Source organism: Oculina patagonica, chromosome 5, assembly GCF_052425735.1.
Source record: "Oculina patagonica isolate OP01 chromosome 5, crgOcupat, whole genome shotgun sequence".
NCBI lineage: Eukaryota > Metazoa > Cnidaria > Anthozoa > Scleractinia > Oculinidae > Oculina > Oculina patagonica.
Genome location: NC_135762.1, coordinates 6,873,934 through 6,898,442, shown reverse-complemented (window position 1 = coordinate 6,898,442; position 24,509 = coordinate 6,873,934). Strand labels below are relative to the sequence as shown.

Sequence of the window (24,509 nt, the reverse complement as noted above, 5' to 3'; positions counted from 1 at the left end):
ACTGTAGTAATACTGTAGTATTCTAAGACGGCAAAATGTTGAAACGAGTGTGTTTGTTTCCTACTTTCCTTTGTCTTAGATTACGGTAATGCTTGTAAGACATGGGAGAGTAAGAAAGCAAACTAAAAACCAAAGTTATAACTCAACGCATGTTCTACTATACAAATCTTAAAGATGAGATGTTCAACATAACACGAGCATGGGACAAAGAAAAATTCTGAGTCCCCGACGGGAATCGAACCCATGGCCTCCCAGACTACCGGTTGGGCGCTCTAACCAACTGAGCTACGAGAGACTCGTTGTGAGCTGGGCCATTTACTAGGTTGATATGTGACACGCGTCCTACATACTGCTAGGATCAGCAATGTCGAAATCATCAAGTCTGTAGTAAATAATAAAGATGGTAAAGCTCACAACGAGTCTCTCGTAGCTCAGTTGGTTAGAGTGCCCAATCGGTATCTGGGAGGCCATGGGTTCGATTCCCGTCGGGGACTCAGAATTTTTCTTTGTCCCATGCTCGTGACATGTTTAAAATATCTTCTTTATTATTTATTACCGAGCTTGAAATTTACCATCTTTATTATTTACTATATAAATCTTTATTATTTCAAATTACTGTTCAACTAATACAAAAAACAAAAGAAGCTACAAGAAAGAACAAAGTAATTCTGGAAGCGATGTAATGACCGGCAGCTCAGCTCGCGATCATAAGTGTAACTGGAATTTTTTTCAAACAACCTGAAACATTGATTTCATGCGAGTCTTCTGCCAAAGAAATGTGTATAAAAAGTAAAGAAGTATATAAAAAAGAAACCTTGCATACAAAATATATCACACATAGGAAGATGAAGAGAGAGCAGTCTGTAGTTACTAAAAGATATCTTCGCAGAAACATCTCTGCTTGCTTTGGTACTGGGTTTGGTAACCGCAGGGGACTTTCGGAACCACGGTTTTTACCGATTGAATCAGTAATTGGAGGGGTCGGTTTGAGCGTTTTCAATTGTGTCGTCCACCAGTATTACTCTGGCCAATCACAGACACAGACATCCAGTGACCAATCAACTCGAGCATCATGTGCTGGTACGAAGCGCGGGCGTGCGCGGCGGTCCGATTGGTTGGTTGCTGAGGCTGAGAAAGTGGCGGAGATTGCCAATCACTAAGCGTAATAATAATAATAATAATAATAATAATAATAATAATAATAATAATAATAATAATAATAATAATATAATCTAACACGAAAACAGCATAGCGTAGTAATGCAAACCAAAGCAAACCAATACGACACTCAAGGAAAAGCTCTAATGCAGCATGCTTATTAAATCTTTTCCTTCTTGGACTGGAACTCAATCCAATCTTTTTCTTCTTCAGGGAAGAGAGGAATTGCGGATGACACGATATCAGCAAACTGAAGCTCCTTGAATTTAGAAGTATCTAAATTACTAAGAAGAAGAAAATAAAAACAGTATTTAGAAGAAAAGTCAGAAGTGGACATAAGAATGTAATTCACTTAGAAATATAAGAAAAATGGATGGCTCAATTGTGAAAACTTAGCAGAAGAATCACTTGGCATTTAAAAGCATAATTATAACGCAGTGTACATTTTGAACCTGGGCATTCAAGTTTTTTCGCTTTCTTTTTTTTCAGTACATAAGAAATTAAATGTCTTTTTTCTTCAAGATTCTTTCCAGGCTTCTCGGCAGTACAAGAAGCCGGAAAAGAGAAAGACCCTGGAAACGTAACAAGGTTAAACTTGTACTAGTTCTTTGTTGTAAATGAGTTATAAACTTGGAGGAAGGTAAAGCAAAAAAAAAAAATGGAAATACCTCTTCTCTTCGTTAGGTGTATGTGAAGGACCGAGAGCGACTGCCACTTGATGCTAAATGCCGGATTTAAAAACAAACAAAATATTGAGAAAACAGGAACTTCCTTACATATGAGAACTGAGGAGTCAGTGTAAGGCGCTTAAAACTGCAATGCATATTCGCTATAGAAATTTTATTGATGTTTTTATCACTATCGCTATCACATCATCATAATCAACATGATCATCATCATCATCATCATCATCATCATCATCATCATCATCATCATCATCATCATCATCATCATTATCATCATCATCATCATCATCATCACATCATCATCATCATCTATCATTTAACCCTTTAAGTTTAAGGTTTGAGTATATTTACCAAGTCGTCTAGTTTGGTTTCTTCAAACCGCCATCCATCCATTTCCTCTTCATTAAGGAAAAATTTTGTATCACACGTCACGGCCTAGTAAAAAAAAGAAACCTTTACAAACAGTTCCAGTAATCTGCTGCCTTTTTTTTTCATGAGAAACAGCTACTGTAAAACTGCTGTAATTCTTTAATTCTTCATGTCAACGATCCTTGTAACATCCAACTCCATTTCACGTCAGAGAAGTATAATAACTTTTCTCACTTGAAGTTTTTATTGGGGGTGGGGGAATCGGCCCCATGTCCAACGCCCCACCTGGAAGGCTAGAAGCTGTCCCCTGACAAGCCTTGTACCCTTTGACCAATCCGTAAAACCTACCAGGGGCAAATGACCAAGTAGACATAGCTTCGCTTCTATGCCATGTGACATGCTCAGGGTGAAGGAAAAGGATAACTACCGATATACCGATATAATTTAGAAGATCACAAAATCACTTCAGAGTACAAGCCAGCAAAAGCTGCTAGGCACGTTTTGGATACAAACTTGACATTGCTCAACGGCCAAAACGACAATGCAAAAAAACCCAACAACCAAGCACACACCATACCTGAGGAGATAGTTCATTTGTATTGATCTGAAATTCAACAGCCTGTAGATCATGTCCTATACCAGTTCCTGTAGCTTTTACATAGCTTTCCTTCAGACACTAAAAAAGAACACAAAATATCACATGTACTTGAAGACGGTTTTACTTGACTGTCGTATTTGCGGCAAAAGTAAAACCTCTGTTGAGCTGGGTTTAAGTACAGACAGTTTGAAAAAGGAAAACAACTAGTAAATTAAAGATTGTAAAAAGGCCCTCTGTTAAATATGTGGACTTTTTATACATATTGTCAGGAGAAGTTCTGCATTAAAATGGTTCTTGGTTGGAAATTGCCTTGCCTTTATGTTTGACTGTCTTGTCTTGTAAATGTGAAAAGTTATCACTGAATTGATGTTATCGCATGTTTTTTTAGATTCCCAATGATTGTGGCGATGACATAAGCAAACAAAAACAAACAAAACAAAACAAAACAAAACAAAGAAACAAGCAACTTCATGGCCATAATGACTACCCTTTTTAAAAGCTGCCTTACCCCAGTTCCCTGCATGAAAATGAAATTTAAATTTAACCCACAAAAAAGCAGAAGCACAGGGATATATTTTTCTCCTTCCCATCACTCCCTGCTCATACTCATCGGTCTCAGTTCACCAACTACCCCCTCCCCTCATCCCCACTCTTGTTCTCAGTTCTCTCACTAAATTCCTCTATACCTTTGAAAGACTTGTGGAGGAGGCATCCCCTAAATAGCCACTGACGCAGTAGAAGCCTGACTTGTTTTTTTAAACTTACCCAGTGTCTGTGAAACATTTCAAGTTGTTTCCATTCTGTTGTCTGAGATTTGATTGTTTGCCATTCATATGCAGTGAACTGTTTCCGCATGGTGTTAAAAAACCCAGGCACTGGAGAAGAACCTACAGGAAAGACGATCATGTAATTCGCACCAGTTAGATGAAATGGTTTGTTTAAAATTTGAAAGGCCATTCCAGAAACACAATCATCCTAATGAAAGAGAAACTTACTTGGGTATGTAGTTTTCATTACATCAACACCAACTAAAAACAAAAACAAACTTGTTAAGAAATAAGATAATATAAGCCAGATAAAGACCACAATAGGGAGGCACGGAGCCTAATGGTTAGCGCACTGGACTCCGGATCGAGCACTCTAAGTTCGGACGCTTGCTGGGGTCATTGTGTCAAGCTCTTGGGCAAGACACTTTACTCTTATAGTGCCTCTCTCCACCCAGGTGTATAAATGGGTACCAGTGAAATAATGCTGGGGGTTAACTCCGCGATGGACTAGCATCCCATCCAGCTGAGTGGGGAAGAAGAAATACTCCGAGCAGCTTAATGCTACAGAAAACCAGGATAACCTCCGGCAAGCATGGGCCACATGGCACAAGGCTTTACTTTTAGACCACAATGAGAATCCAATCCAGACTTGACCTCCCCTGCACCTCCCACACCCAGTCCCCCTTTGAAGAATATTGGCCTTTCATTCTCCATCTGACATACTCTGCACTGTTTTCCCAGACCCTGATTGGTCATTTTTTTTTTTTAAAAAAGTAAAAAAAAAAAAAAAATAAATTTTTTTTTTTTTTAATACTTAAATACCTATAAAAAAAAAAAAAAAAAAAAACTTAAATATAAAAAAAAAAAAAAAAAAAAAAAAGGGAAAAAAAAAAATTAGGTGTCACCGAAAAAAAGTTTCAAAGAAATAAAAAAAAAAAAAAAAAAAAACCCCGAATCTGCGAAATAAGGAATGGAAATCAGCTTTAAGATGCATTACAAAAACTCACCATACCTTGAACTAGGGGCTCTGCAGCTAACACAGTGAAGTCTCCCTGCAACAAACAGAGAATAAATTTAAATTGAAAGAGAAACCAACCCCCTTAATAAACATATTTTTTTTTGTTCATGGCAGACACCATGTCAGGGTGACATTAGACTGTGAGTAGTCCTTCATATTTTTGGGGGTCCATTGAACGAAAAAGTATGTGGGTTGCACATGCAATGGCATGTTTGCCAACTTGACTGTACACAAATGACCCAAAATAAGGGACTTCTCCTAGCTATGGGAGGTGTGGTGCCCTGGTTAGTGCCCTGGACTCTTGATTGAGCCATCTGGGTTCAAGGCCTGGCCCGGGCACTGTTTTGTGTTATTGGGTAAGACACTTATCTCTCAGAGTCCCTCTCTCTACCCAGGTGTATAAATAGGTGCCAGCAATTTTCATGCTAGCAGGCACTGCGGAGCCGGGGGGGCTGGGGGGGCTTTAGCCCCCCCCCCAGAATTTCCGAAAAAATAAAGACTTACTAAGAGAAAAGTCTTTTAAAGGTCAAATGCAACGAAATTTGATCAAATTTTATTTAAGACTCATTTTGACTTTAAATGAAAGGAAATACTGTGAATAATCATAATCTAAAGTTTTAAATGATTTGGTTAAAACGTCGCTGAGATATTCGACGTTAAAGATAGCCCTTTATCTTCGCTTCACAAACGGAACGGTTCGGAAAAGCTTCGGAAAATTGTCGGAAATGGATTTTGTGACGTCACATGTGGCGAGCTTCGACGCGCGAAGATGCAGCAAAGTGCTGTTGTCTCTGCCAGGTCTGCTGCACCTTTTGGCATTTAAAATCCCGATAAAGTCGGATGACCATTCGAAATATCGTCTTTAAGACGAGGAGCGATGCAAGGAATGGTTGAGATCGACGAAAAAGAGAGGATGTTTATGCCAAATGCACGCTGGCTTTGCTCAGCAAATACAGTATCATCCGACATGTTTTTCTCAGAAAGCTTCCAGCAGAATCTTGCACTTTGGTCCGAGTTCCAGCCCTAGAAACTTCGAATGAGACCTGGCGCTTCTCCTCTTATTACCAACTTGGAAAGGAAGCCGTTAATCCAGGACTAATGCGAAATCGTTTGCGACGAAATTTAAAATTCCAAGATAAAGTCGCTAATAAACTTAACCCATTGTCTGGGAACCCCAAAGTTGTACTTTCTTGTATTATATTGAACTTAGATTCAGACACTACTTTCTTAACCTGACCCTAGTCGCTTCATAAACTTCTACCAAAACTATAACTTTACTGTTTGCATGAAATATTGTTAATCGCGAGGCTGGTATTAAAAATATATTTTCATTACAGGAAGGAACTTTTGCATGAATTTAGTTACAAACAAATGTTTATGTTTCTTTTAACTTAAAAATTATATTCCCTATATTGCTTCGATCATCTAAAAAGCTAAATCATACATGCAGTTATTGAAGGAAAAATAATGCTTTTAATTTACAGTATTGTGTACAATGAAACACTCGTTTCAATGTTTGATTATATTTGAAATTATTATGAATGCTAAATATAACAACAAAAATACCCCCCGACTGAACATTGTGGTGCCCAAGAAAAGGTTTATATTTTTCATGTAAACCATGTATATGATGAGTTTGTTCACTTGAAAAGGCCAATTTACCTGATTCATTTGTTGTTCAGATCTGCATTAACCCCATTTCAGTCCAGTACAATGACTTGCACTGCATAGCACTCATTATAAGCTGCAAATCTGCAGGCTTCATTGTGGCCAATAAATTGGTATGCGCAACTGAATGGTGATTTAGTTTTAGTTCAAGCTATTTATGAGAAATCTAAGGCATAACATCGACCAGATCAGCTAACTTTTTTTGTCTAGCACTTTTGTCATGATCGAACTACTGGCTCAGGAGAATCTACAACCAGATTGTAGGTGTAACATGACAATTTATTTCTGAAATTAACTCTTCATAATTTTGTCTGCCCCAAATCTGTTGACCTTTTACAAATTCTTCAGTAACAGCTTTAGGCATACTCCCTTTCAAAATTTATATGTGTTATTTAGGTGCCCAAGACTCCCATAGACTTTCCAAAAGTTGTTCGCTTCTTGTTTCCGGTTTGGTGGTAGTAGACCCCGGTGCGAACCGGGTGCGGAGCTCTTGCACTCCACTCTCGAGCTCTTGGGCTTAGCGCTCTGTGAGCTCGACTTGTAAGCAAGCCCAATACTCCCATATATGAGCTTGATAGGAAAATGCATGTGTGCTGCTGTGTGTTTTTCAAGCACATGAGTTTAAGATGGAATAGTGATACAATAGTTTGGGGTAGGGTAGGGATTTTAAGTGTATAGTCTAGCATACGTACTATGATAGGGTACAGCAAAATAAGCTGAAAATGGTCTGGGATAGGGTACGGTTACAGAGTCCCAGCAGCACACCCCTACTCAAAAATATAAAGAGTACCCCCCCCCCCTTTCCTCAAGGCGAAAGAGTAGCTATAAGCACTTAAAGTGAAAATTAAGGGTAATTTTTTGACAGATTTTTCTGTTGCTATGGTTACCAGTGACAAACTAAAAATGACCACAACTTGTTCGGCAATGATGGTACATTTGTTTGATAAAATAATTGCAGCATTAACTGACAAATAATTAGTACTGACCCATCATAGTAATAGGCTGGAAAGTACTGGAAACTGTTATCAGCTTCTTACACATGCATTCAGTGAACTTGCATAGCTATCTCTCTGCATCCATTTTTTAACTTTGTCTTTCGACATTGTTTTAAAATGTGCTATTTTAAGTGACTGATACTGGTGTTGGTTTCATGCAAATGAGCGCACAAAATTGGAAGGTCATGCTAGTGGGCTGTGATTGTTTGATTAATTTGGATCTGTGTTGTTTGTACATGTTTACCATGTCCAAAGATGGATGTTGACAAAGGGGCTATGCATTGATGTCCAACCCCATCCAACCATAACAAAAGAACATATTACCCGTTATTAGTACCAATAAATGTACAAAACAAAGAAGCTGACATAAAATGACAAAATGCATGAACAACTTTATATAAAAATAAATAAATAAACCTTTATTTAGACATGGAGAGGATTAAAGCTAGAAGCTTGTGGGGCAGTGTATAATTTCCTAATCGAAAAGGAATTTGGAAGTGTTGATTTTTGTGGAGGGGAAAAACTGGAGAACCCAGAGAGGAACCCTCAGAGCAAGGCCGAGAACGAACAACAAACTCGACCCACATATGATGCCAAATCAGATTATCAGGGAATCGAACTCGGGCCAATTGGTGGGAGGCAAGGACTCTCACCACTGCGCCATCCCTGCTTCCTAGCATGTTTTATAATAATGCAGCTTTGACAAAATCTCATGATAATTTGTACATACAAGGATGTGTAAGCAAGGACATTGCAACACAAAACTAGGTGTAAATTTTCCCTGCTACATGTCCCAGTGTCTGACAGGTCCTGTGTCAGCACACAAGTTAGATCTTATAACCTGGGTCTTAAGAAATGCAAGTTGCCATAAATTACTGTTGAAATTGTTATCTTCGACCTACACCCCATCTACTTAAGACAATTCCCTTTTCAGAGAATCATCAGTAAAATCAACTGAAAAATATAAGGGCCAGATTACAAGATAATCACCTGTTGTAGGTTAATAATTCGTCAAATAAAGAGCAATATTAATACCAGGCATAATTCTGCTTGAAGCTAAAAGGCCACGCAGTCACGGTATTTAATTTCAATCTTTGAAAAAAAAAAATTATTTGGCTGAGGGGAATGAGTTTAAAGCTTCTAAAGGTTTAATTGATTCTTCAAGGTGTGTTATTTCAGAGAACACACTCAGCCGCTCAGCTCGGGCAATGCTACAAACAGTGTACAAATAATTCCACATTGCAATCCTTTCGAACAAAAGCAAGACAATACTTCAACTTAAGATTCAACTATTTATTTATTTCAAATTCTTTGAAAGCCGTTTCCATTATATTTATTAGGCTCACCGATATATGTGGCCATATTCCTTCGTTGTTGGTGCATGTAGATGTTGCCGGATTTAAACGCCATCTTGTTCACTCGCAGAGTCGGAATTAATCACTCGAGAAATCGATTTATTCCTTGCCAGATGCCGTTAGTTCGAACTGATATGGCTGTATTTAGACTTTTCGAAGGCTTGAATCAAAGTCTTCATCGGTTTCAACTAACGGCTGTTTCAGAAACTCTGGAAGTCCATCGAACAAACCCAAGGATTTGCAAGGATCGCTCAAAACACGTGAAAATTTGCTCGCCACACCTGACATCACAAATACCTCTATTCGATTCCATTCTACGCGCGACCATTTTTGGTTCGTTTTCGTGAAGTCTTCGGAAATCGTCGGATTTTCATCTCCTAAGCGCACAAATTCGCACAAAAACCATTTCTGAGAGTTTATTATCATTAGTACCTTCATAAACGACAGGTTTGCGGACAAAAGAAAAAAATTCCAATTTCGTTGCATTTGACCTTTAAGCCCCCCCACTTTAAGTCACTAGTCAGCCCCCCCACTTGGAAAATTGCTCCGCCGTCCCTGGCTTGGGGTGACCCTGCAATGGACTATCATCCCATCCAGGGGGCAGTAGAAATACTCCTGGTCATGGTATGGAAATCGGGATAAGCTTCAGCCTGATGGGCCACTTGGCTCGATTGCAGACTTAACCTTACCCTAGCTATAGTCTAGTGTGACATCAGACAGAGGACGACACATGGGACAAGCTCCTAGCTCAAGCATTCACTTATGTTAATTAAGAAACATTTTGATACAAAACCTGGTGTGATATGTTGAAGTTAAAATTCCTCAAAGACGGTTCAGTGTCATTGGCCTGAAAAAGAGAGAAATTAAAAAATACAGAAAAAGATGAATATTAAGGCATTGGTTTTATTTTGCAGTTTCATAAATTATTGTTAACTAATCTGACATTAAATTCAAATTTACAAGTAATAGCTTAAAATATAAAATTGTTTAAAACAGATCTAAGAATATAAAAGGATACTCTAAATTTTCGAGAATTTTCAAGAATTTCGGCGTAACTTGGATGTATGTCGTGGCCGATTTCTGCATGATGTTTAATCGCGGAGTTGATATTTCCGAAACAGGTGTAAGCAGCAAGAACAAAAGACTGTTTCTGGAGTCTTTACATTCTTTCCTCGACAAAAACACTATAAACGAAAGAGCGCCCTTCCCAAGGGTTTTTGCATCGCTTATAGTTGGTCCACAGGGGGGCAACAAACAATAACGTCAATGCAACTTATTAGAATTCTGCGAACCTTGCAAAATCCATCATTCTCTGAAGAAGGCCGCAGAAGGCGATCGAAAATTTAGAGTATCCTTTTATATTCTTAGATCTGTTTTAAACATTTTTATATTTTAAGCTATGACCACAGATCGCTCCAGCAGTTTTATTTACAAGTAATAATTGGGAAGGCTTGTAGTGCATAGAAAGAATATGAGTACAATGGAAATATGATGACATGTGATTTTGCTTGCCATGTTTATTTTTACTTACCAAATAAGGCTTTCCTTTCTCAGTTCTTTTAAGTATCACCTCATTATATGGGACATGTGTTAATTCACTTATCACTTTTCTCATCAACAATCTGCCGATCTATAAAAAGAGCAATAAAACAACACGGAGAAGGGTGAATACGGGTACAAAAATCCACTGATCTGTGCTATTTTTTGGCCAAATTCATCAATCAATCTGCTCATTGTGGACTACCACTGCACCCCATCAAGGGGATGTAGAAAATAACACCTCTAGAGTCATTTTCACGAAAAATAATCTTGCTACCCATATAATGTACAGCTTCTGTCACACTCTGCATTAGAAGAAGCAATCTTATTAGCTGCTTCTTTTCCAGCCTTTTTCAGTCAAGCTTAGAAGTATTTTTACTGCTTACCAAAGCAGACTTGGCATCCTTTTTGAAAACAAACTTCATGATCCTGTCCTTTTCTTCTGACTGAACACAAGAGGTTCCTAGCAGCCATTCCTTAAATTTACAAACAAATCAAAACCTCTAATAAATAAATTTTAATAAATTGATTATACATGTTGCATGGATCGGTTCAAAAGGAGGGGTGGCCCAGGGGAAAGGTGTGGAATTCAGTGCTGAACTAAGTTCCTTTAGTAAGTGGGACTTTTTCCTCTATGGATAAAAAACACTTTTGCTAAAGATAAAGTGCAGGTCACAAATTATGGTGGAACAGTTTAATTTAGGGTTACCAATGGGGATTAGGGCTCTAGGTGTCCACTACTCCCCCCCCCCCCCCATGCCAAAAATAGGGGTGGGGGCTCAGGGCTTTGCAGCAAACATTTCCAGTGCTCGTACACTCCGCAGCAAAGTAATATTTGGGCTCCAAGCAGTATATATAACAATACTTAGAGTGTAGTAGTCATAGCAGGGTCCATACCTGGAGGTCCAGAAAGGGGGGGGGAGGGGAGGGGGAGGGGAGGGTATAAATTCCATTTCCCAGCCCAAATTTTGTGCAAATCCCATTTCCAAGCCTATTTTTGCCTAAATCCCAGTCCCACTTTCACGTTTTTGGTTTGTGATTTTCATTCCCAGTGACCCAAATCCTACTTTTCCCAGTGAAAAGTAGGCAAATCCCAGTTCCCATTTTACCCATTAAGGCCCCCTCTCAGTACAGAGGTGACATGATTATGAATTGTTTATGGGAGAGCAATCTGTAAACTAAAAACAAATATTAGACATTAATAGCCTGTTATCTGCCTTCGTATCAAGTCACGCAGAGTGCAGCTGAGAATAAAAGTAATCTGAAGTAATCTTACCTGTCTTGTTGGTTTCCAGGCACCAAATTTGAAAGCTAGCCGAACACTCTCCATACGCACAAAGCGCATTCAAACCCACACGATGCCAGAAGATCAAGTAAACATTTTACTGGTACAACTAATTACAGGCTAGCGGCGTAATTTGTTCCTGAGTGTCCTACGAAAATATGCGGAAATTGTTCCACAGCTCGTCTGCCATGTTTTGAACGTTCGTGATGGCATATATGAGGTAGCACTTTGGATGCAAGCTACCGCTGAGAGAGATTGCAGGCGGCAAAACATGGCGAAAGCTGAACGAACAGTGGTAAGAGAGAGCTAGAGGAGATCGAGAAGATGTATTAAAGGAGCTATTAGGTCAATTATGGATCGTTTCAGCTGGACGTCTTCCTCAAATGTGTGTGTTTTACCAGGTGAATCTGGCGTTCACCAGCAATCGGGCATCAGAATATACGATGGAGACAAAAAGGTAGAAAGTTTTAATAATCCACTGCAGCCCGGCGATATCAATCAATGAAAATCAATCATTGATTGCAATCAATATAATCAATAGTATTCAATAAAAATCCATTGATTATTATTGATTGGTTCAACCAATCAATAAAAATCGATACTCACTCACCAAATCGTCTTAATTGCTATTGATTATTATTGATTTTCATAGATAATCGATAACCGATTATGCAACTTTATGGCGAGAGGTAGCGTGGACGTGGGTCATAAATCACGGGCATATTTACGCGTTCAGGGTGATTTGATTGCAAATGTTTTTCCTTGCATTCCCACCGGACTGAAGAAAGTAGAAATTAACAGTTACATGTTATGACATGTTCTTGTTTCGAGACAATCAAACGTTTTAGTAAGCTTTTACAGTAATAGTAATCTGTTGTAAAATGCTACAAATTTGAAACATTTGATTTCTTATAACATGAAGCTCAGCAAATAAAGGTTACTGAATGGTTTGTTAGTTCATATGGTGCATTTTATTGAAAATAAATAACAAATTTCATAATCAATAATAATCAATGATAATCAATAAAAATCGATACTCACTCAACTTTTAGGCATTGATTTTTATTGATTTCCAATACCAATCAATTAATTGTTATTGATTGTTATTGATTATTATTGATTTTATTGATTATTGATTGTCATTGATTGATATCGCCGGGACTGCAGGCTTTTTAGAGGGTCCTGAAGGGGGGGTACCAAATCCCATTTCCCAGCCCAAATTTTGCCCAAATCCCATTTCCCAGCTTATTTTTTGTCTAAATCTCAGTCCCAGCAGTGAAATTCCCAGTGTGTGGAAAATCTGGTCTCAAAAAATTATATCTGTGTTGTTTTTTAATGTCCTAAATGTAGTACACTCCCTGAACTTTCCCTTCTGTGCCCTATATAGGGATTGAACCCAGGCGCAGGAAGAGCGAGTCCAGAGTAACTTGCAATGAAATCCGTCCACTCACTCCCCCCCCCCCCTTACAAAAAAAGGGGGAACCAAACCATATTCCACAGCACCTTTGGACACGCACACGCACAGATGATAAATTCAAAAATTTAGTATTTGTGGATTTAGTACCTATTCTTTTATTACGGCTTTAGACAAAGGTTACAATATTTTTTCTTGCAGATCGCGCGCTTTAGTCGCATAATTGAATTTTTCATTTTAGCAAACTATTTTTACCCTAAGGCACATGTTACATTTAAGAAACGCCACATGTCTCTGTCGTTTTTCATTGGTTTGTTTTTAAAAGCATGCACATGCAAGTTATCCTAGACTTTCTTTTTGCACCTGGGTTGCAGAAGGGATAGTTCAAGGACTGGTCTATCCAAAACCATGCTCTGCTAGTTATTATCATTTGTCTTGTAGAGAATGATAAAATTTTTTTGTATCTTTAACTAAAGCTATCAAGTTTTTATCCTGTACCTACCACTACCCTGACTGACAGAACTTGCTGTCACTTCTTTTAAATATTCCATTTGTGCCAATCCTCAGTCATAGCTGTTCCGCTGAGTAACTTTATCACTCCTACGAAAATTGATGGAGACTTGATGGACACTCGTGCAGTGCGATCGTTTTGTTTCAGAGTTTTCAGCGTTTTAACTATTCAGTGCCGGACTTTAAGAACATAACATTATAGAGCGCAAAATATGCTGGTTTAGTCATGTACTGACACGCTTCCCATTCCCATTTTTTGTTTCTGAATCCCAGTCCCAGTGACCTAAATCCCATTTTCCCAATGAAAACATAGGCAAATCCCAGTCAAAATAGGCAAATCCCAGTTCCCATTTTACCCCTTCAGGACCCTCTTTTTATGCACCTATCAATGGTTTGCCCCAGGATAGGGGGGGGGGCAACCCACGGGAATTTGACATCGTAAGGTCTCCCAGGCTAGGGATTTTGACATCTAAAATGGTCTGCTGGGTTAGAAATTTAGGAGGAGATATGTGAAATTTGACATTCACTAGGTGCCCAGGGGTGGGGATTTCAAAAAATTTCAAATTCCCCTGGGGTTGTCCCCCCCCCATCTTGGGGCAAACCATTGATAGGTGCATAAAAAGTGGCATGAGCAAAATTATTTTGTTCCTAATGTTTCCTTTTTTATTGTTCGCTTAATTTATTGGTACAGACAACGTTTGAAAATGGTACACTAAAGCTCACAACGCACAGAATAGTTTGGGATGATTTGGATCAACAGGTAAGCATTTCTAGTTGTGAAATTCAGGTCTTTGATCGGTCAGAATGTTATACTCTGGTCATTCCAAGGCAGTTAAAATGTAACCAAAAAAAGCAAACAAATGACCTGTTGTCAACTTGCTTTGACTTGGGTTGGTTTGTCAAACTAATAATGACAAGCTTACGCCGACTTGCTTGCAAATTTGATCTTGACCAAAGTGAGTGCAAGTCATCGCAAGTTATCCATCAGTCAATTCCAGCAGTGCCCATCCCCCCGTGGATGTTCGTGGATGCTTTTAAAGGTATATTTTCTCAATTTTAGATATTTCTTCATTGCTAAGAAGCAACAACTTGTATTATATTCTTATAACACCTATCGAGAGATTGAAAACAATCAACCCGGGAGCGGGGCATTTGCCCAGTTCCTTCATCCCCACCCCGGGGAATTTGCCATTTTTTTTTTAAAGAAATGCTAATGCCCGGGGGTTAGTCTGGGGGGGGGGGATGGGCACTGCTGGAATTGACTGATGCATTAAGGCAAGTCCTTGTCAAACAGAGTCGCAAGTAAAGGCAATTTTAAAACTTGTGTCTACTTGTGACTCTGTTTGGCCAGGTCTTAAGAGGTCTGAAGAAGGGTATTGCTTTTTGGATCAAGTCAGTCAGGTTTGACACATGTGGAGGGGGACAGGGGGGTCTGCATTTCTTGCCTCCCGTACCTTTTACTTCTGCCTCCCACCCCTTTCTATAGCCATTCCCTCCTCTTTGCCCCATATCAATATGCAAAATATAATGGCATGTCACAAAATTTTACTCAGTTTCTCCCATTTCCTGCCACCTTCGGAATCCTGCCTTCCACCCTCCCTTCTTCCTCTTCCGGCTTCTTTTCTACCGGGCTACCGCCCCCTGTCCCCCTCCCCAGGGGGGTACTCCGGCTTGTAAATGATGGGGATGATCGAAGGATCTTTTGGGGTTTGAAATTTTCGATTCCGGGATTTTTTGGGGTTGGAAAATTTGGCAAGTATTTTTTTGGGTGACTTGATTGATATAGGGGATTTTTTTGGGTATTAAAAACAACTAAAGTGCCTTGGCGAGACCTTGGCGTATTTATTTACAAACACAAGCGTTCAATTTTTAATGGTTTTCTTTGCGTTATATTATTGCCCCTCCTGGCAATTTAGGGGTAATTTGACAAGGGATTTTTTTGGAGGTTATTTTTGATCTAGGGATTTTTTTGGGTCCTGAGTTTTGCCTTCATTCGATCATCCCCGTCATTTACAAGCCGGAGTACCCCCCCCCCCCCTTGGGTCCCCCTCCACACATATTTTAAAATATAAACTAGGTCAGCACATGAAGGACTCACTACCCTTCAAGAGAACATTAGAACAGAAAACAAAGTCCCAAACTTCTTCCTCTCCTACCCCTCCCACTTAAACATTGGAAATGCTACAAAATAAAAGGACCATAAAATTCCAAGCTGCTTCACTATTACAAGTTGATTTTTATCTATCCAACGTAACCTAGTATCTCCACATTGTTGTGGTAGGGGTTCATAAAATTGAATAATGGCTCCTTGCCTCAAAAGACTTTGCTTGTTTGTTTTTCACAATGCACAGGACAGAGCCATAGCAGTGTCGTTGTCTCTTGTAAGTAAAGTGGAAGAACAATCAGGTGGTTTCATGAGCAGGTTTGTGCACAAACAAGAAGCTTGACTTAATTTAATTTCATCTTATAGATAGTGATAATCAATGCCAGGGAGGAAAAAAATCCTGTGATTTAACTCCCCCAAACATACACTTATGATTTAGTGTAAACCCCCCCATAATGCCCTATATTTTTAACTTCGTAAAAGATGTAAAATCTTAAATTCCCCCCCCCCCCGCACAAAGAAAAAATGTGTACCTCTTAGAACATAACCCACCCCTTCCCCTCATAAAAGAGCACAGAAACTTCATGACACAAAGAAATACTGAAATTGTCAGTTTTAACCCCATTCCCATCCCTCTCCTCCCAAAAAATTCTTTGCACCTGTCCTTGAGTAATCCCCTAGGGATCTATTATCTAATAATGGTGGTTTGGGTAAAAGCTCCCACAAAGTCTCACATAAATAGGCAGGCTCGTACCCTTCAAGAGAGCAAATAGACAAACCACAGGAACAATGCCCCTAGCACCCAAAACAATAGCAACTGCTAAGTACTCCAGAGGGCCTGTAGTCAATTACAAGCTTACGAGAGCTGCCACCCTATTGATATGGTTGAATGGTTGCATTATTCTGTTGAACTTTCTAAACTTTCAAAATTGTTTGCTTCTTTATTTCAGTGCAAAAGTGATTGTAAACTTTCACCCGCCTCCAGCAAACAAGGAACCTGGTCCGTGTGTCTCCAGTCCATATGCTTGTGTCAAGTTTTCCTTTAAACAGGGGGGACATTCAGAGGTAGAGAAGAAATCAAAGTGTTTTTCCTTATTAAACAGAGTTTAAATTCACAAAATTTGAAATATTTATTTATCAGGGCTAGTTTTACTTGCAAAGGCTTAAAATCAAAAGTTAGACTGCGCAAGTTATAATTAAATTTGTAATTCTTTCCAGCCCTCTGACAAGATGTCTTCCATGTTCTGTTGTTTGTAGTTTTTTGCTCGGCTAGTGGAGCAGATTAACAAGAAATCATGGATGCAACAAAGCACACAGTCAGCTTCCAGTGGTGCAGCAGGAAAACAACTGGTAAATAGAAATGAATTGATTGGCAGCGTTGAAGTGCTGCTGCAGTAATTATCTTGTTCTGCTGATTAGGCTTGATAACTTGGTATCCTCCTTTTATGAAGAGCAGGGGCCATTCAGTCGGGGCAACAAGTGCTAGTTGATGGCAACATCACTTCTCTGAGAAGTGACTGAGCACGCGGTTTTTGTCCTAGAAGTTGCTAAGCAACATAACATATTTGTACCCGTGATTGCTTTCGGAGTACTCCTGAGTGCTCACACTAGTTTTTGATTGGATGAAACAATTCGGAAATGTATTCCAGTGCTTCAACGAAGATTTGCCAAAACTGGCAATTATTCCCCTGCCTGATTGACAGCTGCTCTTCATCACATCTACGTGTGGTTCTCCAGTGTAGTTCGCTCTCTAGCTGTATCAATGCAAAGCCTTTGATAGTCTGTGCCTGCTTCAAGATCTCAGATCAGGATGCTCTTTGATTGTCCCCTCTCCCTTGTGTCTGCTGGTTATAGCACATTAAAAATCATGTCAACCAACAAGTTTAGAACATTTATGGCAAGTGACTTAATATTGGGTCCAAAACTGTTGTTAAAAATATTATTTTTACTGTCTTCTAGGGTCGACCAAGAGGAGTTGGAGGAATAGTGGGAATTGAAAGAAAACTAGAACAGAAATCTAAAGAGACTGATGACTATATTCAAACGGTGAAATACTGGGTGTTATTTGATTGAATAAATGAACATATGAACTTACAATGAATGATGGAATGAACGAGGGAACAAGCAAATGAAAGAATGAGTGAATGAACCAATGAACAAAGGAGAATGGATGAACAAACAAACGAAAAATAATATAATAATAATCAACTTTATTTAAAGAGGGTAAACACATGACAGTAAAAAACTGTAAAACCAGCTGCCCTCTGAATGAACAAATCAATCGATCAATCAATCAAACTACTTTATTTATGGAAAAACCTTTACTTGGAGCTTATACATGGTGACTAGGATAGTCAAATACTTCCCAGTTGTTAAGGCTTGGAAACTTTTCAGTATTGGAATATCACAAACATATCCAAAGGTTTCCATTTCTGACAAAGTCATTGTGTGACGACACTAAAAATGGCTGCTAAGGAGACTACCTTAGTTACTCGAATAAGCGCCGTGGCGCTTATTAAATTTTTCGTGTCTCAAGTGCGGCGCTTATTCGAGGGCGGCGCTTATTTAAGGGCGGCGCTTATTTAAAATTTGGATGCTACAAAGAATCTAATCTTTTAACAGTAATTGAAAATAGCGTCTTTTGATTGTCAGTTTTCGTCTTTTGCTGAAGAGAGAAGTGGCGCTAGCTGTCCTGGCAAAGTTCGCGACCTTCACAACTTTTACAGAACCGCACTTTGTATGAAAATTGGATAGAAAAACTAATGGGTGAGCGGTAAAACAATCACTTTGAACTGCAAAACACCGTTTTCGATGGAAAGAAATGTCCAAGTTTGTTTTAGAGTTGCTTTGTAGTGCTGTTTTTAGTTTAATGGAATTCCTCGAATAAGCACCGCATCGGGACTGCGGCGCTTATTCGGGGGTGGCGCTTATTAACTTTTTTGTTCCAAATGCGGCGCTTTTTCGAGGGCGGCGCTTATAAGGGGGCGGCGCTTATTCGAGTAATTACGGTATAGTCGTGGTAGATCAGGGTATTAGTTTTCAGTTTGCAGAGTCTTGAAATGTACAAGTACAATGTACAGTACAATTTTATACCAAACCACAATGTTACCTTAATTTGACATATGTGCATTCAAGATTTTGTGCTACATGTAGTTCATATAATAATTTTATTTTTAATTATTTCTGGTGTCAGGCATTTAAAGATTTGGATGCTCTTATGGAGAAGGTATCATTATTGTTATTTCTTAATTTAAGATAGAAACCTATTGTTTTAAATGAATGCGTGAACGCATTTTAACCATGTTACAGGTCTGTAATTTATCTGATTCTAATTACTTGGCTAAACACTTTAGAATTATTCATGCATGGTCACTTACAAGACATTATTTCACATGTATAGTAGTGACTTTGCTAGGCTCGATTTCCGCCTTTTCCCGAAAAAGCGGCTGGAAAAAATATTTAATCGAGCCTAGTGACTTTGCTTGAAGCAACAATTCCGCAGATGCATGTGGTAGGGTTTTCCTCTAATGGTAAAGAGTGATCAGGTAGTTTAACTTGTAAGCAGTGGTCCATCTGGGTGATCTGACTTACATCTTGTTTTATCCTCTTTTTATTTGATCTCAGGCAAAAGAAATGGTTGCTATAGCTGATAAAGTAGCCTCTAAGCTAGAGGAGAAAAAAGGTTCAATTACAGAAGATGAGGTAAAACCACATACTTAGTCATGTCTATTATCTATGTCTCAAAGTTATAACTCACTTAAAGCCAGTTTAGAGTAGATTATTTCAGCCTGATGATAAAATACAGTACTACCTGAATTTTATGATACATTCAACTCAACAATTTCTGAACTGATGTAGTAGCTCTGAAGGATGCGCTCTAGTTGGCTCATTTTAACAAAGTTGTGTGACATGTTACGGCATGTTACACAAAAACTTGCCTTGCAACATTGCAAAAAGTAAAGGATAAGTCTACTTTACTTGCAACTTCCAATGCCACATTTTGTTGCATAATTCAGAAGGTTGCAAAAGTGGAATGTTACACATGGATTTTAATTTTTGGCAGTTGGCAATAAAACGTCTTTTGAGTTGCAAGTCGCAACGAAAACTGCCTCATACAACGCGGTCTTTACTGTGGCTGCAAAGTTTTGATTTTGCCCTATTCATACTCAGTTGATGTGAGTGATGTCTTGCTTATATTTCAGACAGTTACATTCAAGTCTTATCTCCTCAGTATGGGAATAGCCAACCCTGTGACAAGGTAATTAATTATAAAGGAATTCATAAACGAATGTAGTGTTGCCGGCATTCCCTCCAGGAGCATCAAACAATTAACCCCCCCCCTCTAATATTCATCACATAGGGCGTCCACTTGTATTTTCCAGGAGTAGTTTCCCAGGAGTAGTCTTCTCTTTCCAACTCCTGCAGCATGGACCGCTTCCAGTTGTTCCTTGGCTGTCCAACTTTCCTCTTTTTGTTACGTTAATGTAAAGCAGTTTCAACGTACCTTTCCCTATTAAAATTTGCTGATTAATAGGGCATTAGTGTTAGTTTAGACCTAGTGTTACCAAGAAGACCCAACTCACAATGACATTTCAGCCCCGACTGGTGGGGCAACTGACCGTTGCCCGGTCCACATAGTGGGGAATTTGATCACACATTTTGAAATGCCTGGGGGTTTGTCCCGGAGGGGGAGGGGGCATGACTCGCTTGGAATTGACTGATACATAAGCTCCTTTAATTTTGTTTCAAGTTCGGTAATATATGTATTTAAGATACTGATCTATCGTCGTGTCTAAATCGTACAGTGCAGCTCGATAGTTGATTCAAATATCACCAAAATTTCAAGTAAACAACCCAAGTTCTCAAATTTGTGGCTATAAGTATAATTTATTGTTCGAGTTCAGAGTACATTTATTTTCGCTCAACTGATAATTTGAGTTTCACGCAACAAAAGTGCGACGTTATGCCGTTGTACTGTTGAAATGCTCGGAGATATTAGCTATGTTAAAAGCTACTCTACAATCCGAGGGTAAATAAAGTATTCACTTCACTATACTTTGTCTTCTTATGAATGAAAATACTTTTTCAGGGAGACACACGGATCAGGTGCCAGTTATCACAAAGAACTAGCTAAAGAACTTGGTACATTCTTACAAAAGATTATCATGGTAAGATTGTCCCCTTGTTGCTTGCAATAGGCTATTTGTGAGCTGTCTGAAATGCCACGTACTACGGAAAAAGTTTAAAGCTGTGACCTTTCTTTTGTTTCCGCGAAAAAAAATACTGTAGAACCCCGGTAACTCGAACTCTGAAGGGAAACGAAAAACAGTTCGAGTTAGCGGGGTTTCGAGTTATCGGGGTCGATTGAATATTTAATTTGCCAAGTTAATAATTGATAGTTTACTTATTTTTCAGCACTTCAGTATACAGTGCAGTGCAAATTAAACTTATCTCGTCAGAAACTCTAACACGATTAAAAAATTTTATGATAAGAGTGGAAAAAGTCCGGTCAAATACGTGATCTGTTCGTTGCTCAATTAAAATCAAATTGCTGTAGTGTTCGTTTAACTTAGGTTTATCAAGAATAATTAAGCACGAATTTTGCGTATAGAATATTTCATTGGGCATCCGTGGCGAGTTGCAAGAACCGGAATTCGAGTTATCGGGGTAAATTTGACCCAAATTTAGATCAAGGGAAACGAAATTTAGTTCGAGTTAGCAGGGTTTTCGAGTTATCCAAGTTCGAGTTAACCGAGTAAAAATGACTGAAAAGTGAGTTCAAATCCAAGGGAAATGGAAGCTTGTTCGAGTTAGCGGGGTTGTTCGAGTTATCCGAGTTCGAGTTACCGGGGTTCTACTGTATTGTATTTAAGACGTTATAATTACAAACGACGTCCGCCAACTTGTGTCGGCTAACTACCACGTTATACCTCTTGCATGAGGCTAATAAAGGGATTCCTTATACAGACTGTGACATAAAGAATGAAGCAGAACTTTAAAATGCATGGTAACATCGCCCAGTTTGCCGCGAGATGGAATTTTAAATGGATTCAGGAAAGTGGAGGTTTAGACAATAGAGAAAGTGACCTGAAAACGACAAGCAGCATGGATGATTTGCGGGTTATTCCAGTGTTGTGCGGTTGTATTGGAAACATACTGTGTAGAAATAGTTTTGTTTGTGCACAAGTCGTGTATGTGATTGGCCCTCAACTCCCTTATATATTCTGAACATTAGAAGACGGTACTGAAAGTTCTTTGTTTCGTTTCTTTATCAAGGATGAGGGAGGTATGATGACCCTGACGGATGTGTACTGTAGGTTCAACAGGGCAAGAGGAATGGAGGTTTGTCAGTTTTCCATGGATTTATTTACGCACATAAAGAAAATGAAGAATAAAATATTAATAGCGTTACCCATCCTCCTACGCGGTCATTCTTTTGGCTCGTCGCGCTCACCTCGCGCAACGAACTAATAGAATTTTTTCACAGAAGGCTGAGCCTCGCTTGTCTCTTTTAACCTATATGCAACCTTTCAACGCGTTTTTCCTTTTCACGAGTCGTAATACGTCATTTGTATTAATCGCAATGTTCTATCTGCAGCTTGTCTCTCCTGACGACTTAGTCAATGCAGCCAAATTGTTCTCATCAGTGAACATGCCACTAAAGTAAGTTACTCCGTTGTCCAATAGGCCATTTCCGAATTACCCCTTGCCTCTGTTTTAAAACGAGTCTACGTGTGAAACCATTCATATGAAAATGAGTTTCACCTACACGTCATTTTCATGCAAATCAAACTCATTTTTATTTGAATGGTTTCGCACGTAGACTCGTTTTGAAACAGAGGCAAAAGGTAACTCGGAAATGGCCAATTTCTGAATAGAAATTTACTTATACATTTCAATTCGACAGTCAGTTTTGTTATGCGACTACCTGGCCTGTAGAACTCTTCGGTCTCTACAATCACTAGCAACTAACAAAGCGCAGTAACACCCTGACACAAAATGTTCCCTTCTTGATCAGGTCCTAGATTGTTAACGTCAGATTGTTCAATGTTTCTCCACCTTTCTGCAATCGTTAGGGGTTCGTAGCTCTTTCTTATACATGTATTGCGCCCACACCCTTTATCTAGAAAATTTGGACCATAGTGTTTAAAAGGTTGACTTCCTTTTTATTGTTTCAGATTACGAGCGTTTGACAGTGGTGTCTTGGTTATTCAATCCTTGTCTCACAGTGACGAAGAAGTCATACGGACAACTAAGCAAATTGTAAGCATATCTACGCAGTGTTTTTAACCCCCTTTTTCCCCCCCCCCCCCTCCTCCCCGGGGCCCCAGAGCTTCGACTATTAAAATATTTTAGCCTCCGCACCACGAGACCAAGCACTGTCTTTTTATTCTGGCGAGTTTCGTTTGAGTTGACCAATCACATTGGCCTTGGGGATTTCGTATAACAAACTCTTTAAGATTCGATGTCCGTGACAAAGCTGCTTTAATCTTTGAAGGTATCAGAATAACATCTTGGCAGTAAAATTTGTCTTCAATCTAATGTAAAACACTTTTCCTTTTCTTTTTTTAGCTGGATGAAAAGACTTCAGTAACAGCAGAGGAACTGGCCCACCTGGCCAAAGTATCGGTCATGCTGGCTAAAGAAAGGTAATGTAGGATATATTTTCCTTGCCTGTGGTCAGTTATAGGCTTGCAGGGTTGCCACAGGTCACGGAAAAATAAAATTCTTCAAGGTCAGGGAATTTTATTTTGAGTTAGGAAAAATTGACATTTTGAAGGATAGTCAGGGAAAATTGGAATATAACCCCGCTGATTTCATACAATTTATGGCTGGAAGAAACATTTCAGGTCAACGTGATCTCAGCGATATGTTTCTTCTTGGAAGCGGCGCTGGAGGCCGCTACTATATCTGACATTTTGCATTTACTACGTCAGGGAAATTATATTTTTATCAGGGATAAGTCAGAGAATTTTGAAAACTAATGTCTGTGGCAACCATGTTTAGTCGTGTAATAATTCCACATCGCCTGAACAGAATCTCATTTGCCTGTTTTCTTAACTCAATCAACATTTTTGTTTGATGAACTACGTGGATTTTAACGGTTCTCTTTGGTTAAATTCCGCTCCGCTCCCTCCGATTTTTTCACTTTTGCTCTTGAATATTTTGCCTGGGACTTCATAACTTAATTATTAGTTGCTTTTAATGATTTTTATTACAATGTAATGTTACTATTTATAATTTACTAATAGGTTTCTATTCTTGTGATAGGCTCTTAGTTACAGAACAAGCCGGCAAGGCATGCCGGGATGACAGCGTGGAGGGTCTCCGGTTCTATCCCAATCTTTTCCTCGAGAGAACTGATTGAAGGCGACCGAAAAATTCCGAATTTGATAAATTAACATTATAGTGTTTTCTTTAACGATAATGGTCAGAGGCCAGAGATTGACTGTTAGTGTTCTCGTTCTCTTTCATGAATTCGCGCCTGTACCCGCTTCCGCTTAGCTGCAGTGAAAACTGCATGCCGATTGTAAATGTAAATGTTGTTAATAGTGGTCATGCACTTAGCTTCGAGATAGCTACAAAACCCGTTTACAGGCATGCCACTGAAACAGGAAACAAATATTTGTCAGCCCTGGGCTGATACGATTTCGAGAGATGGGGGGGGGGGGGGGTGGTGGCTTTCGAGGGGCCTAAAAGAGGCATTTGGGCTGAGCTTACAATAAACGATTTATTAAAAGACCATGATGATCGGTGTATTGTTAAGTCTGGTTTTCACTACCGACAGAGTCAGAGTAGGAGTCGTAATCAGGAGCGCAGAATTAAACGATCTGGTGAAAATCTAACCGATGGAGTCGTAAACAGAGCTGCCATTTCGCTTGTGACTCCATCGCTTATTATTAAACTAGATTGTCGAAGTCGCAAGCAGAAAGGAAGCACTCTGAGGGCGTGAGAACTAGCATTGTGATTGGTTTGTTCTTTCGCGTGTGATTGCGACTCCGACAATCTAGTTTTCACTGGATCATAAGCGACGGAGTCATAA

At 39.1% G+C, this 24,509-nt stretch overlaps 2 protein-coding genes across 2 annotated transcripts; one reads left to right on the top strand and one right to left on the bottom strand.

Moving 5' to 3' along the window:
- Positions 1–576: 576 nt before the first annotated feature.
- On the bottom strand, positions 577–11,635 carry LOC144655237 (L-aminoadipate-semialdehyde dehydrogenase-phosphopantetheinyl transferase-like). The gene is made up of 12 exons (XM_078515459.1): positions 11,430–11,635; positions 10,540–10,629; positions 10,146–10,244; positions 9,408–9,461; positions 4,591–4,630; positions 3,807–3,839; positions 3,577–3,698; positions 2,791–2,889; positions 2,196–2,279; positions 1,827–1,879; positions 1,305–1,442; positions 577–956 (listed from the first exon to the last, which is right to left on the bottom strand). The coding sequence occupies exons 1-11, from the start codon at positions 11,496–11,498 to the stop codon at positions 1,319–1,321; spliced, it is 867 nt and encodes a 288-aa protein (XP_078371585.1). The 5' UTR covers positions 11,499–11,635; the 3' UTR covers positions 577–956; positions 1,305–1,318.
- Positions 11,636–11,698: 63 nt separating this feature from the next.
- On the top strand, positions 11,699–24,128 carry LOC144655227 (vacuolar protein-sorting-associated protein 36-like). The gene is made up of 15 exons (XM_078515449.1): positions 11,699–11,895; positions 14,054–14,122; positions 15,714–15,784; positions 16,417–16,531; positions 16,724–16,816; positions 17,426–17,512; positions 18,660–18,692; positions 19,091–19,168; positions 19,669–19,724; positions 20,556–20,634; positions 21,743–21,808; positions 22,065–22,129; positions 22,645–22,729; positions 23,039–23,115; positions 23,738–24,128. Exons 1-15 carry the CDS (start codon positions 11,791–11,793, stop codon positions 23,832–23,834), a joined length of 1,176 nt encoding a protein of 391 aa, XP_078371575.1. The 5' UTR covers positions 11,699–11,790; the 3' UTR covers positions 23,835–24,128.
- The last annotated feature ends 381 nt before the right edge of the window (positions 24,129–24,509 follow it).